General features: G+C 34.7%; 3 protein-coding genes across 3 annotated transcripts; 2 read left to right on the plus strand and 1 right to left on the minus strand.

Annotated features, from left to right (window-relative positions):
- The first annotated feature begins 2,624 nt into the window (after positions 1-2,624).
- Positions 2,625-3,705, plus strand: LOC149897600 (uncharacterized). The gene is made up of 3 exons (XM_090116526.1): positions 2,625-2,784; positions 3,133-3,210; positions 3,320-3,705. Exons 1-3 carry the CDS (start codon positions 2,625-2,627, stop codon positions 3,565-3,567), a joined length of 486 nt encoding a protein of 161 aa, XP_089972652.1. The 3' UTR covers positions 3,568-3,705.
- A 2,867-nt stretch (positions 3,706-6,572) lies between these two features.
- LOC149897601 (uncharacterized) lies at positions 6,573-16,077 on the plus strand. Its single transcript, XM_090116176.1, has 7 exons — positions 6,573-7,340; positions 7,857-8,069; positions 8,494-8,568; positions 11,007-11,066; positions 11,245-11,313; positions 11,548-11,956; positions 14,821-16,077. The coding sequence occupies exons 1-7, from the start codon at positions 7,295-7,297 to the stop codon at positions 14,954-14,956; spliced, it is 1,008 nt and encodes a 335-aa protein (XP_089972302.1). The 5' UTR covers positions 6,573-7,294; the 3' UTR covers positions 14,957-16,077.
- Positions 16,078-16,426: 349 nt separating this feature from the next.
- LOC149897602 (uncharacterized) lies at positions 16,427-18,323 on the minus strand. The gene is made up of 2 exons (XM_090116172.1): positions 17,872-18,323; positions 16,427-16,890 (listed from the first exon to the last, which is right to left on the minus strand). Exons 1-2 carry the CDS (start codon positions 18,047-18,049, stop codon positions 16,601-16,603), a joined length of 468 nt encoding a protein of 155 aa, XP_089972298.1. The 5' UTR covers positions 18,050-18,323; the 3' UTR covers positions 16,427-16,600.
- Positions 18,324-19,849: the final 1,526 nt, after the last annotated feature.

The raw sequence follows: 19,849 nt of genomic DNA on the forward strand, positions 1-19,849 counted from the left end.
AAAATAAATTTATTTCGTGTTGTGTCAAATGACCCCCTGGAGTGGGGAAAGAGAGGGGATTACAACTCTCGATTTCTTCCCCTTGTCCCCATGATTTTTGTACGGCGTTGCGGAATAATGGATTAAAAGCAGTATAGCAATAGTATGACACAGATGCCGTACATGGTCAAATGACCAAATTTACCCCCGGTAACTCTCGGAAATTAAATTAAAATTCCGACTTGGTGGACCAACATTTTTGTACGGCACTGAGCGGTTTCTTATTATTTTTAATGGATCTATCGATGGTTAAGAATGCCGTACAAAAATATATGACCAAAATTTACCGAGTCTACCTGTACTTTTCAATTCTCATCTGCACTCAGTTGGACAGCTTACAAGTGACGGCATAGTGATGAATCTTATTATTTTTTGCTCTTCTTTCGTACTAGATATGTCCCGTGGTGGTTCATTTGACCCATATTTTTTTCATATGTGGGCTTGTAGTCTATGTGCAAGATATCATTGGATTGGTCTAAAAGATCTTTATGTCTAAAATATAGGAGGCTACTTAGATTACAAAATAAAAGGCAGATGGAGCATGACAATCATCCATCGCCCTTGTCAAAGAAAATACGAAATCAAAAACGAATACGACCCTCCACCAGTGCCATAGCGATTCTAGTGTCATGCAATACGTCAAAAGGGGTTTGTTATTATAGTAAAAAAATGCTGTCTTGTGATATTAAAACGATGTAAAATTTGTTCCCGAAAACAAACAAAAAGATAAAACATCGTTTTACAGGTTTTCTGTAGATTATTTGGCTTATTTCATTTTGTATACAAATAGTAATTTTACATAAACGAAGGAATACAAAACTTCAACGTATGCTGCCATTATTTTGAAAATGAATTTGCCATTTTTATGGGTAAAACGGTTAAAAGATCTTCGGGTAGTTGTTGTTGGATTTTTCGATCGTGAATGTGATTATTTGTATAGACTATAGTGCAATAAAGGTTCATGATAATTATTAGATAATTTTAATAAGCATAATACTTTTTTTTGTTACTTTTATATAGCTGAAAAACGTCAGAGTCGTTTTCGGCCGCGATTCAATTTATTCATTTGAAGTCCGTGATGGATATGACAAAATTATTATTATTCACGAATTATATTTATTTATTACTTTATTTTTTTATTATCCAGTAAAGCAGCTGACAATGTGGATGTCGTAAGGGTCACTGAAAATCAGTCTTAAGGTATTATGCCTCAGGTATCCTTAGTGGCTTCCTTTTTAGCGCAAGCAACCATACATAAATTTATGTTTTCTATTAATTACCTAGTATTCATAATTTACAATGCTATTATTGTGTGTTTGTGGGTATTGGAATAAATGGTTTCTTCCTTCTTTTTTTCTCAAAATAAAATGTCCCGTAATATTGAAACATTTTTTTTATGTAATTAATTTAATTAAAAATTGAATACAATTATTTTGTTTATATACCTACATATAACTTTAGTAGGTAGGTACTTTATCATTTATGTAACAAATATTTTTTACAATATTATAAAAAATTATCATAAACAAGAATTAATATTAAAATTAAAATTAAAACCTGACAGCTAATTATTTATGTAGGTAGCCTACATTACTAACTAAACCAAAATCGGTTCAGCGATTTATACTGCAGGGCGTGCCAAAGAAATATTATAGGTACATATATACACTCGAAAAACATAACCCTCTTTTTACCATAGTTGGGGTAAATTTTGGGAAAATTTTCAATATCTGGTAACATAACACCCACACATAAGCACCGTGTAAGTACAGTGCAGCGGCGAAATGACAGCACACATAGCTTTATGGAAATGACGATAAATTATTCGGTTTAGTTCGGCAACGCTCCATCTGTCTTTTATTTTGTAATCTAAGGGAGGCTATATATAAGATGTATAGAATGGGTAGAAGCCAGTAATATTTTGTAGCCGTGTAGCTTCCCACTGTGTGTTATGAATTTGCAGTGTCAGTCGGGTTTTTTAATTTTTTTTATTAATTATTTTTTCAAATGAGAAAATCAAATTACAGATGGCCGAATGCTGAAAGGCAAAAAAAATATCGAGAGAAGTTACAAGTTCAAAATCCCGAGGAATATAAAGAACTACAAACAAAAATGCAGAAAGGAATAAAAAGCGGAAAAATATTCAATTTTTTGACGTGACAACGTCTTATAATTCGATAGAGCCGGTTGCACGCACGAAAAAACATGACTCATGCGGCGTTACCTCGCTCTGAGGCGTTACATGTAAGGCTTGAAGTGCAAGCGAGAGCGCGGAACGAGCGACAAAGAAGCACAATCGGACGTTGTCACGTTCAACTATCGTCAGTAAACCGACTTTACAGACAACCAATTTTTTTTTTCAATACAATTTTGATTTATATGCATTTTTTTGTTTTAATTCATTATTTTATGACTAGAATTGGTTTTACCTATATCTCCATTTTTTCCTGTCGTGTGAGTGTGAGACACCGTGTCGACGTTAATTTTTTAATGCTAGGAAGAAAAGATGACTGTTATATGTACTAAGCTTTATAATGGTCATGTTAGTAACATTCAGTCATGTATGTAACGTTTGTTATGATGTCATGAATGTTATGGTACAATTTTTCGCGGTTATACCCATATATCATCCGAGCCTGTCCCCTCCAACGGTAACACTGTCCCACACACCCACACCTTCACCTTCACGCCGTGGTTCCACCCAAGTAGCCTCCCCAGTGATTCAAAGAACTGCTGCTTCATCATGTAAGTGAACAATAAATTATAAACAACTTTCATTACCATTAGATGGAGAATTTTAAAGAAGTATGCATTTTCCATACTAAAATTTTCTTTTTTATTTTCTACTTAATTTATAAATTACTTAGATTAAGCGACAAAAATAAGTTTTGGCTTAGGTAAAATAAATAATGGTCATTCTGCTCACAAAAGATTTCATGTTTAGAAAATTAAGTAATAAGGTTTTTTTACTATTGGTAGTTGTCTATGATGGTCATTAATCGATATAATATCAAGCAAGCTGAATAAAGTAAATCATAGAAGTGACGACTTAAAGAACCTTCATGTAAGTTATGTAAATATTTATCTTTTTAGCTTCTCGTCACGCAGCTTCAGTTGCTTCACCTTCTCGCCGCCCTAGGACAGTTCGTGGTAGTCGAGGTGGTTCTGTGTGTAAGTACAAACTATCAAAACTTCACTTTTGAAACAAATGACAACGAAAAGCTGCTATTTATTTATGAGTTTTTATTAACGCGTGTACTAATAGGTGTTCTCTTTTCAGCATCACGTCACACGTCTTCAGTTGCTGCTCCTCCACCATCACAACGGCGAACGGAATTCTCCACCACCACCGAGAGATTCCTGAGGTTGGAAGAACAGCAGCTGGAGTTACAAAGATTAAATTCACAGATCTTACAGTCCTTTCTGGAGAGGAGTGCAGAGAGGGATAAAATTTTAGCTGAAGCTGTGGCTGCAGTCGGGAAAGGGCTGCAAGCATTGGCAGAGGCCAAAAATAGAGATAGGGTGTAGCAGTATGAGTCGTGTTTTAGTTTTTAAAGTAAGATTTTTAGTTTTTAAAGTAAGATTTTTAGTTTTTAAAGTAAGATTTTTAGTTTTTAAAGTATGATTTTTAGTTTTTAAAGTAAGATTTTTAGTTTTTTAAAAACTAAAAATCTTACTTTAAGTTCTGTAAGTTTTTTTAATATTTAAATTAAACACTTTTAACGAATACTAGCGCAGTTTTATTGAAAGACCCGCCTCACACACCACAGAATACATACAATAAACAACACCAAAATCAAAATCGAATATTTTTATTTCACTTAGGTGCTCGGTTCGGGTTGGTCGATTCCATGGAGAAGAACCGGCAAGAAACTCCATGGTTACTCTTTTAAAATATGGTATAGTTTTACAAACTGATTGTTACAAATTTTGAATAGGTACTTAGATATGTGAGAAAAACGTAGGTCTGGTAATAAGGGGAAAGTCCTTACGAAAATTAGCACTACAAAAGAAGAAATATATATAAACACACGACCTACTATGTTCTCACATTCACAAACAAGGAGTATGGAAAAATCTGTATAAAAAGAAAGCTATAAAGCTGGGTTACTTCTATATTGTCTTACAAACTAACAAATCTGAACAAAGAGAGTAAAAGCTTAGCTAAGGCAAAACGAACACAATAAAATAAAAAAACTATCAGGAATAAAATAGATGAATCATATCCTAACACGTGGATAGAAGAAGTTAAAGATTACAAATAAGTGCTGCTGCTGAGCTGCCAGGATCAAATTAATTATGACGTGAACGCCAAAGCCTATTCACTATGTTTCGCCTATGTAATTGCCCTAGAGCTAAATCGGTGTTAGATGGCAAATCCCTAGTTTGCCTCCTTTGAACTTCAGCAATTGTTTGAAGCTCTTCTAGTCGCTCTTCTTCCGAAATTGTGAATGCCGGCATTCCTGCGCGATTGCACATGTTGTGCAAAACACAACATGCGATAACTATTTTTGCAACTACGTCTGGATGATAGTTGAGCACTCTGTGCACTAATAAGCACCTAAATCGTCCTTTTAGGAGGCCTATTGTTCTCTCTACTGAATTACGAGCAGTTAAATGACGCTCATTATAATAAGCTTCTGGGGAATTATCTTCAGCGCCACTAATTGGTGTCATAACGAAGGCGCGCTGAGCATATCCTGAATCACCTGAAAAAAAACATAACTATGTAGTTTTTATACCTAGTAATTAGGCTTATATTCTGAAGTAGGGGCAGGGAGGGATTAACTTACCGAGCAAAACAACTTCTTCACCAGCATTTGTTAATGCCTCTAAGTGTTCTTTTATAACACCATAATTAAAAATGAAGCTATCATGAGTAGCTCCACCATAAGTTGGATCCACATTTAAAATATTTAAATCTGCATCTGTAATCTGAAAAAAAAAATATAATAAAGATAATTGAATACCTAATGATAATTGATTACAACATTGAAATCCATTTTACCAATTGCACATTTCTTGCATGGTAGCCTTTGCGGCAGTAGAAACGTTCTTCATTCTCTGCTGGTTTTTTCATTGCCACCAGAGTGCCATCAATACACCCAAGAGCTGCTGGAAAGCCAAACTTTTTGTAGAACCTGTAATTTGTAAAAATGTAAAAAAATCAAAGGGTCACTTTAATTATAATATATTATACCTACTAACCTTTCTTTTAACATTTGTCTTTCTTGTATATTTTGAGGAAACCTTATATATTTTCTTACTATGGCCGGATTATTCAGAGCTTCCACTACTTCATTTATGCAACGAGATGCTGATGGTTGCGATAAATAGGTTCTTATGTTTTCTTTAATAATTTTCTGATAACTGCCATTAGCCAAGAATGACAAGGTGCATAATATCTGAAACAATAAATCAATAAAAAAATAAATACCTACTTTACCTGGATCTAGTCAAAACAACAAAGGGACCAATTTGGTTATTTTCATGCTGAATAGAATACCAATATTATAACTATAGGTACCTTAGACTAACATGAAAACATATATATGAGTACAGCTAGCGGGGAATCCACAAAGGGAATAAAATACTCCTTAATATGAAGTGTTTTTCTTAAATTAGGTATGGTATGCTTGGTTACAAATCTTTCCGCTATAAACTGTGTAAATACTTACAAAATTAACTTTATAGGTACTTAGTAAAATAAACTTACTTTTACACGAATTGAAAGTCCTTTTCCTAGACGTTTTGTGGGCTTTATCAGAGGCAGTAACTCATACTCCAGTTGGTCAATTAACTCCTTTGACAATCTATACACGCTCACATAGTCGTCATCTCGGGTTAATAAAGATAAACTTCGAATTTTGGTAGATTGTCGACGCTTTTCTAGTTTATCCAAAGCGTGAGCTTCTTCTAATATAGATTTATACAAAAACATTCTTGCCATCGTTATCGCTTAATTAGGTAGGCACTTATTCACTTTAAAAACTTTATATAAACACTATCTAACTATGATTTCTTCTATTTTCACTCGTAAAATAGATACTTATAATTTGACACTTTGAACCGGGTTTGAGTGCGAAGTGAGCGTCGAGCTCACGGTGGAATTACCTTAAAGAATGCCACAGGCTGTGCAATCTTATGCGGTGTTTACACGGGTGACTAAAGCCGCACGATTTCCGCCGCACGGCGAAAATCGACCGTCTAAATGGCAATTCGGCTAGGCCGCAAGTGACTAAAATCGCAAGCCCCAAAGTAGACTAGCATCCGACTTTTGCCGCGCGGCGACCGGCCGCATGCGGCTGGTGACTAAAATCGACCGTGAAAATGCTCATTCGCAGGCGATCGACTTACATAGACATCAACCGTGCTGATCGACATTTTGATGCCAAATGAACTAGTCACCCGCGATTTTCATCGACTCGTGCAAATCGGGTAGCGATTCGGCTAGGACAGGCGATGCGACTGGTGACTTGCCGCACGGCTAAAATCGACCCGTGTAAACACCCCATTAGAACATTTTACCGTGCAACTGGGCGAAAGTAATGATACCAAATTGAAAGAGCACCGTCATCTAGTGACAAGTCCTACAGTGAATGCCTTTTTAATTTTGTTGTATTATAAAACCATGTATTTCCGGTTTGTAGATACAGATGGCGCTTGTTGCTGTTAGCCGACTAAGTTGAAAGTACGGTTTTAGTTCATTACAGCTGTAGTGACGAAGTGACCATTTTATTCTTGAATCATTATAATCCGTATGGTGGATGCTAAATGTTACCATTCAAAAAAAAAAAAAATTTTAGTAGTTTTATGTTATCATCATTGTATATATTTTGAGATATAGTTTAAACAAATAAATTATAAAAACTGCCATAATTTTAATTTAATTTAAAACAGTAAAAACTTGATCTAAATAATTAACAAAATTCGCGTCGTAGTAGTTATTTTGTACTTTTTACTTGCAGTAATGAAACAAGCTGTCAACAATCAATGGCGGTCTGTCTGTCGTTAGTGCCGGTTGTTTTTGTTGATAAATTCATCAATTTATAACCTAGTGCTTCTCCGAATCTCCGTAATTCTTCAAGTTGAGCCACTGCTCCTTGGGTTTACGTCGAGTGTTTTCATCAAACTAGTGCTTCTCCGTGAATTCGTTGAGTTGAGCCCTTGCTCCTCACGATTAGCGTCGAGTGTTTGTTCTAGTATTTTTCGAGATAGAGACTCTGAGACTATAGTGCTTCTAAGTGACATTACCATGTCTAGTAAACGTTGTTGTGTTCCTCAGTGTGTGGAAGTCGAAGGTACGTAACCAGACTGTTTCAAACCTGATACCAAACCAGTTCATACGCCCTGTCTTTGCACTGGTGCAATTTGAAAGTAAAACATGGCCTTTTGAAAGTAATGCGCGTACAGACAGGCTTATTTCAATACTCAATACATTTATTGCATTCCACAATGTGAACATGAGGTGTGGCCCTGACGAGCATAACAACCCACTGACCAAGGGCTCTTATAAATATTTGTTTCAAGCTCATGTATTATTATTTTTGCATTACATGAGCTTGAAACTTCTCTGGACGTCATTATTTTTTATTAAGAAAGGGGGTTTATTAAGAAAGTGGGGTATGTACATAGAAATATGCCTGCAACATAATATAATGAAAAGTACACAAATAGTCTCTATGCATTTAAACTGTCTTAAAGATAAATATAATGGAGAAGATGCTCTTAAAAATAATAATTGAAGTAATTCTATATCATAGGTCTGTCACAAGTTTTTTTTCTATAAATGTAATGCTTAAACTCCTTTTTTGCAGGCTCTTACAGAGTTCTTCATTGGTTTCCAAACCCTGATAAGGACATTGCTCGTTTCCGAACATGGGTTCATGCTATTGGAGGAGAAATTTTGAGTCTGAGCAATGAAAATATTTATAAACTTCGTCGAGTTTGTCATGCTCATTTCGAAGAGAAATATTGTTGCCGTTACAACAAAATTTCTAACATAGCTGTTCCAACATTACATATGCCAGGTTGGTAAACTATGTAGCTATATAATTGTCTATTAAATCTATAGTAGCTAAGTATATATTTTAGTAGCTATAGGCTTTTAATGTGTCATAATAATTATGGCACCTTATGTTATTGTCATAATATAACATTAAATTGAAAATAAATGTTGCATGTATTGTATCTAGTAAAACATTACTATAATTTAGAAAGTTTCATCAGAATTAACCTGTTCATTTCAGGAAATTTGAATTAGAATTTGGAATGGAAGATAATATTTATTACCCTTAGGATTTAGAGATATTATTCAGTTTGTTCTTGAATTAATTCAATGTGTTATTCAACATTATTTTTTACAACAGAGAGGTTGTTTCTTTCGTTTCTACACTTTGGTAGAAACAAAACGAGATTTTGAACTTATTAAAATTGTCTATATTATTTTTGCAGGACCTTTATCAAAATTTATCTGCACTGATAGAAAACCATTGAGGGAAGTTGAAAATTTACCTTCTACTTCAAAAGGTCAGTACCTACACCTAAACTTCACATAAAGGTGCTAACACAGCAGTTGTGTAATGAAAATGAAACATTCTATAATCTTATAGAATGTTTCATTACACTTGTTGTCTGAAAGTTTCAAGTTGTTTTGTGAGAAAATCTTCAAAAGTATGTAAATTGTAACAAAATATTGTCATGTTACACAATGTTTTATAACATTATAACTGATGTGTCAACACTTCAAGAAGATTTAAGGAGATAATGTTACTTAGCATGTCTATTTTACACTTGTAATTTGACCAGAACTGCTACAGTGACTGAAATAATGCTCAGCCAAAGTAATACTATGTATTCGTAAGTGCATATATTATTTTTGCATGTTTTGTTTTACTATAACCTCTACAACTTTTAACCCAGCTGGTAATAACTTGGTTTAAGCCCATGCTATCAGTTCCTGGCTACCTAGTTAGCCAAGCAAAAGCAATACATGCAAAAAAATATGTATTTCTTAGCCATACACTTCAATTTTGATTTAAAGTAACTATCTGAATAAGTTTTTCTATAAATTGGCATTTAAAGGATAAATGCCTGTTATATATATATCGGCGCAACGACGATAAACGACTACCCTCAAACTACTAAATAATTATAACTAGCTAAAGTTTACTTTGATCTTTTTAAATAAGTGGTTGATTCATTAATCAACCACTAATGAAACAATTAAATTAACGAAATAATTAATGTTTGTTAAAACTGATGAAAATTCATTGTAAAAATTCGAGTGGCAACACTCAAACTAATTCTTGTGAGTCATGGTTCGCTTTAAATACGAGCGCCCAACGGCACAGAGCACATTCACACGCCGGCCGTTGGAGCGTTCGGAGCTCTCTCTATAATTTCGACGTAGATTAAAAAGGCAGTAAAAATACCAACGGGCGTTCTACTTCGAGTATGAGCGCCTGCTCTGATGATGGTGACGTCAGAATTGCTGACGTTACTCTTTTAAAAATAGCCTTTGGGGCCTTTCTTTCGTCATCAGAAGTTGGATAGAATTCAAGCTCTCTCTCTTTAAATGTTAAACGTTTACGTAGTTTTGTAACGGCATACTGGCGTTTGTGTTTTTCGTGCGTTGTGTAAAGTAAAAGTTTGTTACGTGGATTATTGTAACGGGAGTGTAGTTCATCGAAGGAATTGTGTGTGTTATCTGAGCTGCGCCTCTCTTTGTGATAAGCATAAATCTACGAGAACCTCCGAGAAATCTACGAGAACCTTCGAGAACACATTCGAGAATCTGTCTATATCACAAATGAGTAGGTGTTGATCACATGATACGCGAACGGACTGTCTCTGTCATGTGGAGTGTTCAGTATTCTGAAAGGTCAGTGTGGCCGAGGCAGTGTGTTTTTGAAATCCTGAGATGAACTACCGTAGTGTTGTAATACGAGAAAAGGCGTACGAGGACATACGATTGTCAATATGGCCGTGTTAGACTTAAAATCTACGAGAACCTCCGAGAAATCTACGAGAACCTTCGAGACTCTCCGAGAACCGACACAAAATACGCCGATAATCGTTCTCTTCTTCTTTGTCGATTCACTCTTGGCAGAGTGGTCGTGGTCACGTTGAGACATCCACATTGGTAGTGGAGGCGGACACAGCTTTCCGCACGATCTCCCGCCATGTCTTCCTGTTACTAGATTGTCTGGTGCAGTCTGATACACAAATTCCTATAGCAGATTTCACTTGGTCGGTCCAGCGCATAAGTGACCTGCTTTTACAACGAGACATTTACAACGAGGCTGGTGCAGAGCGCGCACCGCCTGTCAGTATGGCCGTATCGGCGCAACGACGATAAACGACTACCCTCAAACTACTAAATAATTATAACTAGCTAAAGTTTACTTTGATCTTTTTAAATAAGTGGTTGATTCATTAATCAACCACTAATGAAACAATTAAATTAACGAAATAATTAATGTTTGTTAAAACTGATGAAAATTCATTGTAAAAATTCGAGTGGCAACACTCAAACTAATTCTTGTGAGTCATGGTTCGCTTTAAATACGAGCGCCCAACGGCACAGAGCACATTCACACGCCGGCCGTTGGAGCGTTCGGAGCTCTCTCTATAATTTCGACGTAGATTAAAAAGGCAGTAAAAATACCAACGGGCGTTCTACTTCGAGTATGAGCGCCTGCTCTGATGATGGTGACGTCAGAATTGCTGACGTTACTCTTTTAAAAATAGCCTTTGGGGCCTTTCTTTCGTCATATATATCGGTCCCTACACACAAACTGACAGAAAAGTTGATGTTTACAGGAAAGCATTTTTAATTTTCAAACTGCTCTAAGAATTATTTTAAGAGCAGATATATATTTAATTTAATGCAAATTTATTTCATGCAACAGCAAGCAGCAACATAAAATTCATTTATAACAATTTTCCTATTGTGTTTGTTTCAGGACCACTATCACTTCAAGATTCCCAAAAACCATTAAAAGAAAATGAAGCACCAGCACCAGGTTGGTATCTAAATATAATCCAAATTTTTCTTACTATTTAGCTAATTGCAAATTTTAGGTTTTACTATACATATAACAGTTCAGCAGCAAAAACACATTATGCAAAAATATTATAAAAGTACATAATTATATAGTTTTAAAACTATAAACTTACTTAATTATAACTTTCGTTTTCCAGCTACTGTTGAACCTGATACAGTTGTTGAGAATCTTGAAATACAAGAATACAAATTGGAGGATAAATATGGTGAGTGGCCCTTACTTAAATTTTAAAGAAAAAAGAAATAGAAACCTAAAGATAGAGTACTATGTTCATTTCCACTGCCTTTATCTTTCACTCTACAACTCTTAATGGTTGAAGCCATGGGGCACAGCAGTGTTTATACATTTGATCTGCTGGACAGTACTTCTGTTTAAATAATTTCTTTAATATAATAATAGCTAAGGTAGCATGTTTTTAAAAGCTTAATTTTATTTGCAGGTCCAAACACTGCTAAAAAAGTAGTGACTCATAAGAAAATGACCAAAAATGAGCGATCCTTATACCAAAAATTGGTAAACATTAGGATTAAGTTATCGAAGTGTCGGAACAGAGCACAGAAACAATCCCTGCAATTAAAAGCAGCCAAAAATTTTATGAAGAATAGCAACTTTATAGCTACTATTAACAATATGCCAAGTGCTGCTAAACTTTTAACCATGTTGCAGTTTAGAGAGTCTAAAAAGAAAGAAAAAGGCAGAAGATTTTCTACTGAAGAAAAAATATTGGCTTTGGCAATGCTGAAGCAAAGCCCCAAAGGCTATCGATTTCTGCGAAGAATGTTGGTTTTGCCTTCACAGCAAATACTAAATACATTTTTGAACCAAGCCAATATAAAGCCTGGTATCAATAATAATATATTTGAACAGCTGAAAAAAAGAGCAAATAAAATGAAACCAGCAGACAGACTCTGCATACTAATGTTCGATGAAATGTCTCTGAAGCCTAATTTAACTTATAATGAGAGAAAAGATTTGGTGATAGGTTTTGTGAACAATGGACGCGAGACAAAACAAGAATTCGCAGACCATGCACAGGTTTTTATGATCAGGGGTCTGATAAGAAAGTATAAGCAACCTGTTGCTTATACATTTGCACAGGCGGCCACTAAAGGCCCAGAGCTGGCTTTACAAATCAAAACGATCATACAAAATCTACAAGAAACTGGGTTCAACGTAGTGGCTACAGTGTGTGACCAAGGCACTAATAATAGACATGCCTTAAATCTTCTTTTACATGAAAGCAGGGTACATATGCTGAGAAGTGGAAAAGAAGTCAGAGAAGAAACAAAAATAATTATAATTAATGATAAAAAAATTGTTCCACTGTATGATCCCCCGCATTTATTAAAAGGAATAAGGAACAACCTATTACAGAAAAATTTAAGGTATAAAACAGATAAAGAAAAGACGGCTAAGTGGGATCACATTATAAAACTACATCAAGAAAATCCTGCATATAAAGGAATACGATTAGTGCCTAAGTTAACTGATAGCCACGTTGATCCGACTAGGACGAAGATGAAAGTGAAATACGCCAGTCAAGTGTTCAGTAGATCTGTCTCTTCTACTATGGGATACCTTGCAGGTAAGATCAAGAGATGTTTTTTTTGTAATGGCCAACTAAACTTAGTGCAACAATATTAGATTAAATATCTGCCGGAATTTAAATATTTCCATTATATTTCAAAATATTGGTTATTGCAATTACCTGGGTTCAGTTACTCTTTAAATTAAAATGTAGGTTTAATGGTACACCACTATGCAAACACATATCCCAAAGCATACACATAACATGTACATTAGGTGCACAGACATTTTAAAGCATAAATGATCTAAATTCTAATATTGAATTGTTATTGTTTTACAGATAACGGAATCCTTCCAGACGAATGTAAGGAGACTGCAGATGTACTACTTTTTTTTGATAATCTTTTTGACTCTGTGAATGGCAGCTTTGTCAAAAATAGGTATGCAAAACCACTCCTAGGACCTGTAACACCCAATTCCAAACATCACGAATTTTGGAGAGAAGCAAAAAAAGTTTTAAAATCCATGAAATTTATCACAGATGAAAACAAAATTGCTAATGTACCTACCATTAATAATTGGGTATGGACACTGGAAGGCATAGAAACATTAGTTAAAATGTTAGCCATTGACTACAATGTTACATCTATATGGATGCGGCACCTAAACCAAGACCCAATCGAAAATTTCTTTGGGGCTATAAGAAGCCATGGGTGCCGTAACACAAATCCAACACCTGAAAGATTTCAATCAGCATTAACAACGTTATTAGTCAATAACCTATCCAGTGTCCATGCCCCTGGAGCAAATTGTGAAGATCAATGCAATGCACTACATGCCCTCATCGTTACTAAAAATAAGGAACCTACGACTACTGGTGATATGTCTTTAGACATTGTTAACGAGATTACCCTTACACCTTTAGAGGAAAAAAGTCAGCCCCAAATAATGGGGCCTCTACAGTATGTATCGGGATATTTTTTAAAAAAGACGAAAAATAAAATATTTAGGTCTTGTGAGGTTTGTAAGGGTAATCTCTATAGTGAAATTGAAAATGATTTTATACAAAGAAAAGAATTTGCCAATCGTCGTTGGCTTTCCACCCCAAGCCCAGCATTTTTGGAATCAATATCCAACATGCAAGATATAATAAATACAATAATATCTACTAATTTAAAACAAAAATTTCTAAGGGAAAATATAAAAACGATAATTCTTTTATTTTTAGACTTTAATTTTATGACATGCTCTGAACACAAAGAAAAATTAATAGACTTTTTAATTAATTTAGTTAGTCGATTTTTTTTATTTACATATTGTAAAAATATAAATAAAATTTTAACGGGCAAAAAAAATATAGACAGCGATGAGGATGCAATGCAGTGCAAAGCACAAAAATATTTTAAAAGATGTTTTAAGAGGAAAATTTGACATTATTATAATAATGCATTGTACCAACAATGTAATGCAATTATTAGAATAATGTCAAAGGAGGGTGCTCAAAAAAAAATCAACTTTGGCAGAAACGAATTGTACTATAGATTAATAATAATATTGTGTAATAAAATAATAACCGGGTATGATCGTGATTCCTGGCAAACATATAAAAATTTCCAATTTTGTTATCCAGTTGTCCATAAAAAAAGTATTTCGTAGTAGTAGTATGTTTCCCTATTATTCAAAGAACTTTCCTAATTCCTTTTTTTTATTTTGAAGGGGTATACTTTTCTTAATAAACAGGTCAGAAAAAAGAAATTCAACATCGGTCCAGGCGTATTTGAGAAATGACCCAATGCCTCCAAAAAAAAAGGATATTTTTTAATAATGAGACCACCTGGAAAGTATACCCTTTCAGACAAAACGAATTTTCCTCATCAGTCCAGGCGTCTTTGAGAAATCGGGGAACATACTACTTTTAAAATAGACAACAAAATTGCATTTTTTTATGTTTGCCAGTAAGGATCACGATCGTAACCGGTTATTATTTTATCACACTACATTATTGTTAATTTGAAATACAACTCCTTTCTGCCGAAGCTGGGTTTTTTTTTCAATGATGCGTGAGCATTCTCCTTTCTGGTTATGTATTAGAAAATCTAATTTTATGGCTGGTTTTACAGTGTGCTGACGGTCTGCGTTGACAAGTCAATATGTATGGTAGCTTATGAAGCGCTTTAGTTAAAGCTATGGCACATGAACACTTGAACAGGTTGGCGAGTAGTAATGTAGATTTTGTAATGGTACGGATCTCCCTCGTATCAACCTCAAGTGAACTTACCAATTTTGAACACAACTCTTTGTTTTCCTTCGCTAGTGTGTAAACGGCCAGTATATGTAATAAAAAACATAATTAAGGTACCTTTCAAGCAAACGCATTACCATCTGTTCGCATCCCATGAGTTGCTTCAATTTCCGTATCATCGACAAAGTCCACTTGGAGTTAATTCAGTTGATATGAGGGGGATTTGTACTAGATCATCTCCATGGTCGAGATAACCACTCGCCATCCGGTGGCCTCTCCGACATACATGTATAGAGCTATGGCTTTGAATATTTGAGAATGACATCGATCGGTCGCCAGCGCTGAGCGTACTGGCTTGTCACTGTGGACCATCAGCATGACTCTAAAACCAGCCTAAATAGTCCAATCAACGGGGCTTAAGTTACCAAAACCCTCCCGCCTATGTAATTTGGCATTGATAAAATTAGGGGATATTATTACCATTTCTTTATTAGTTGTTAGTTATTTTTTAAGTTGTTTGTTACTGATTGTTGAAAAATCCTCACAGTGATTCGTATATAATTATACTTTCTGTATAATTATATACGAATGTACTACCTACTTAGTATAGTTATTTATATGAATCCAACTCTTTTAAATTGTAGACAATGAAATTCTAATTTCACTTTCACGCTGTAACTTCTACTGAACTATCAGTCTTATTTTATATAAAAGAGAATTATCAAGAATGCATTAATAATAAACAAAGCTATGTAATCAGGATATTAAAATACAATTAATAACAATAATTAGCAGACCTTATTGTTCAGTAAAAGTAATAACGCATAAATGAAATTTGGAAGTTTCTCTGAAATCGAAAAATTGTGAGATTCCTTTCGAAATGATACATTCGTACATAATTTAAACAGAACGTGTTTCAGTGTGATCTTTTTTTACTACTAACTTCTTGTAATCTGCACCTAATTTCATCATAAATGCTAAATTTCAAAGGTGGGAGAATTTTTCGGAGTCTTAATTAATATTCTATGATGAGTTGACATAGGACGCTAGTATTCGTCCCATGTCAACTTATCATTCTAAGTTAAGTTGGCAAGATAAAACATAAGATTAATGTATGACCAAAATTGTATCCAAAATTTTTAATTAGTTTTAATCATGTAACTGTTTGTGGTGAGAAATAAACTATTTTGATTATCATAATATATGGTTTTATTTTCTGCATCCTAATTTGAATACAGTTGAGTTTTGTTAATTTATTTATTAATCCGTTAGGTAATTTACTCAGTCAATTTAGTAAACGTATTCTCCATTGACTATGAGTAAATTACGGGATTAATAAATAAATTAACAAAACTTAGTACAAACAAGGCTCAAAGCAGGAATGATAGTAGATCTATAGTTATATACATCGCAGGAAAGTTGCAAGTTTGTAGATACAGATGGCGCTGTCAATCACTTTCCTCCTGAACCCGCCGAGTAAAGCCTCTATACCTATATATATAAAAGTACTCTGTGAATTATAAAAGTACTCTGTGGAATGCCACTTTTTATGTCATCTCATACTTTATCTGTCAAAATCTCGAGTTCAATATAGTTCAACTCGCAAACACGCTCGCAAGAGTAGCGCTAGTGTAGATTCGAATTATCAACCGAGTTTTAAGAATGCCAATCAAGAAACTCACAGCGGATTCAGATTCGAAGTTTAGAATGAAGTCTTACAGAATCACACTGCTGGACTTATTTTTTGTTTTTTTCTTGAAGTAGATTTAGGACTCTTAAAAGCAGAACTTCGTTCTACTTCAGCAATTTCTGACGAAGCTGATTCATTATCTGTATTGAAACTATTTTCTGTATGTTTGTCGGCTAAAGATGGCTGTAGAAATTGTAGTCTATTATAATGAATATATGATAAGGTTTTGGAAGCTCCTGATCCAGATTTAACAGTCTTCATTTTCTTGACCTCTCTCATATAATTATCTCGTAAACTCTTCCATTTCTTTTGCAGAGATGACGCTGAAAAAAAAACAGATTTTAGCAATAGTTCGTGTTTTTTTTTTTCAGGTATTTGGCCACGGGATGTTCATTTGGTACATTAAGCTACAATTACAGAATTGGCAAATCTACTGTGGCTACCATAATACCACATGTATGCGAAACTATTTGGAGAAAATTGAAACCCATTGTTATGAGTGAACCAACGAAAGAAAAATGGTATGAAATATCAAAGATATTTGAAAAGAACTCAAAGTTTCCCAATTGTTTGGGAGCCTTGGACGGAAAACATATACGGTTAATACAGCCTGAACACACGGGTTCCATGTATTATAACTATAAACATTTTTTTTCGCTAGTTTTAATGGCGCTAGCGGATGCAAACTATTGTTTTGTATGGGTTGACATTGGTGCGTACGGTAAAAATAGTGACTCGGGTATATTCAAGAATTCTTCATTATACAAAAAGCTGACTGAAAGGTCATTAGACCTGCCTGAGCCAAAGACATTGTTAATACAAAATAGACCGACAGTGTTGCCATATGTGATAGTGGCTGATGAAGCTTTTGGTATGATGGAGAATTTAATGCGACCCAACGGGGGAAGGTCACTCACCTACGCTAAAAAAATATTTAATAATCGTTTGTCATTAGCACGCCGCTATGTTGAATGTACTTTTGGCATAATGTGCAATAAATGGCGTATTTTACATAGGCCATTAGATGTTAACATCGGTTCTGCAGAAAAGATTGTAAAAGCTATATGCACGCTTCATAACTATGTAAGAATGAGGGATGGCTACAATTTTGACGATACACTGTATACTCCACAACTGGAAAATCTAACCTCACATTATACTGGGCGTGCTGTGCGACAGGCGGATAATGTTCGAGAACATTTAACAAATTATTTCATTAACGAAGGAAAACTTGATTGGCTGGATCACAACGTTTAATTTGTAACACAAACTGATTGTAAATGTAAATAAATATATGTACTCACATAATAATTTCTTCTTTTCTTCACTATCATCTCCTTCACAGAATATGAGGACAAGTTCTTCCCAAGCCCGTCTCTTTAAATTCCTATCTGAATAATGGCTACTTGTCATGTCCCATATCGCAGGACGTTTCTCTATTTCGTTTATAAATAATTCCATATTAAAAGCTTCGGTTTCCATTTCGGACGATTTCTTCAGGGCCCGATGAACCCTAAAATACGTCCATCCGCGTCGAAAGCGCGCGCTCAACTGAACCAAAGAGAATATAATCACTACGTTTTAAGAGACGGGACTTTCTTTATAGATAATAGAATATAGATTCAATTTACATGGCACTCCAATACCAACATAAACGTCAGAGACGTCAAACTAAACAGAGTACCAACCTAACAGGCTGTATACTGCCCAACTAAGCGCAAAAGCGGTAACTCAAAGAAAGCGAGTTTTGAGATAATTGAAGTTATGTAAAAATAGTTATATATGTTACGGCTAAAGGTAGGTGAGAACATAAACTTAAGATTAGCCGGCTAAACTTAAGTGTAACCGCAGGCCCGTGGCTAAAAATGTCGGGGTGGGTAGATTTGGTTACTATAATACATGTAAGGAACAGGGCGAGTGTTTTCTGGCACTTCGCCGGCTGCTGCCGCAGCACGCTCGCTGCGCTCGCTCGGCTCGTGCGGGTCTTAAGAGTTCTAACCTAACCTAACCTAGCCACCAGCTTTCTGCCCTGAGTCGGGGTGGGTAGATTTGGTTACTATAATACATGTAAGGAACAGGGCGAGTGTTTTCTGGCACTGTGCGGGCCCCTCAAGCCCTCCACCGGCCCGGCGCTAACCAAATCTACCCACCCCGACATTTTTAGCCACGGGCCTGCGGTTACACTTAAGTTTAGCCGGCTAAAGATAGAACAAACTAACATTAACACCTCGTCGAAAATAAACCTAAGTTTAGCTGGCTAATCTTAAGTTTATGTTCTCACCTACCTTTAGCCGTGACATATATATACTTTATGTATAGTTTTTTTTATTTGTTAAATATTATTTATATATTATATAGGGTGTATTTGTTATCACATTAGTTAAATTATCAAAAATGTATAATAATGTACTTTATTCATGAGATACGGTTACACCGCCTAGTAAACTATAGAATTAAAATTGAGATACCGCTTTTTCGTTAGCTCTTCTCAAACATGTGTGTATACAAAAAGGAATGTATTTTCTATCGAATAAAATATGTATTATTTGAAAAAAAAAACAATTAAAGTATATATATAACGTTTTTTTATTATTAAAATTTGAAATTACATAAAAAAATATTTAAAAACAAACGGTTTTTGGAAGGAATTTTAGTAGTCAAAAGTAGGGAGTTCTCTCCAAAAGGACATTCTATTTTGTGGTATTATATTTTGAAAAGATTTCAAAATATTTTCTTTTTTGTTTCTTGAAATTCCTTCCAGAGCAGTTTTCTTTTTTGGTGGAGGCAAGACATGACTTTTTAAAATTTTTTTTCCTATAATGCTAGCAGTAATTGCATTTTGATCGAATCCTGTTTTGTAGGTGATATCAAAACTGCCTCTTTTAACTTCAACTTCAACCATTTCGCTGACATATGGACGATATATATTTTATCGATATCGTTACTACACTATAATAGTGTAGATAAAATATAATATGTACAGGTTAGAAATTAGGCCCCATATTGTTTTATTACTTACTCCACGTCATAAGGTTAAGATCGAGTCCATATTTAGGAGTCCAATCTAGTTTAGTGGTAAACAAGCAATAAAATAACTAATCAGTACAAGATTGGACTTAAATAATAGACTCGAGATAAAAACTTTCTGCTTTTAGTAATAACAATTTATTGAAAACAAAAGAAAACATTTATGATTTTGCGATGCCCTGTTGCTGTGCTTTTTTCACAGTGTCTGCAATTGATTCCTCAGCCTTTGCGAAGGAAAGATTTGTGCGATTGCAT

Source organism: Colias eurytheme, chromosome 25 (assembly GCF_061535395.1).
Source record: "Colias eurytheme isolate Ceu_HAF_F1 chromosome 25, ilColEury1 Martin Lab GWU primary, whole genome shotgun sequence".
NCBI lineage: Eukaryota > Metazoa > Arthropoda > Insecta > Lepidoptera > Pieridae > Colias > Colias eurytheme.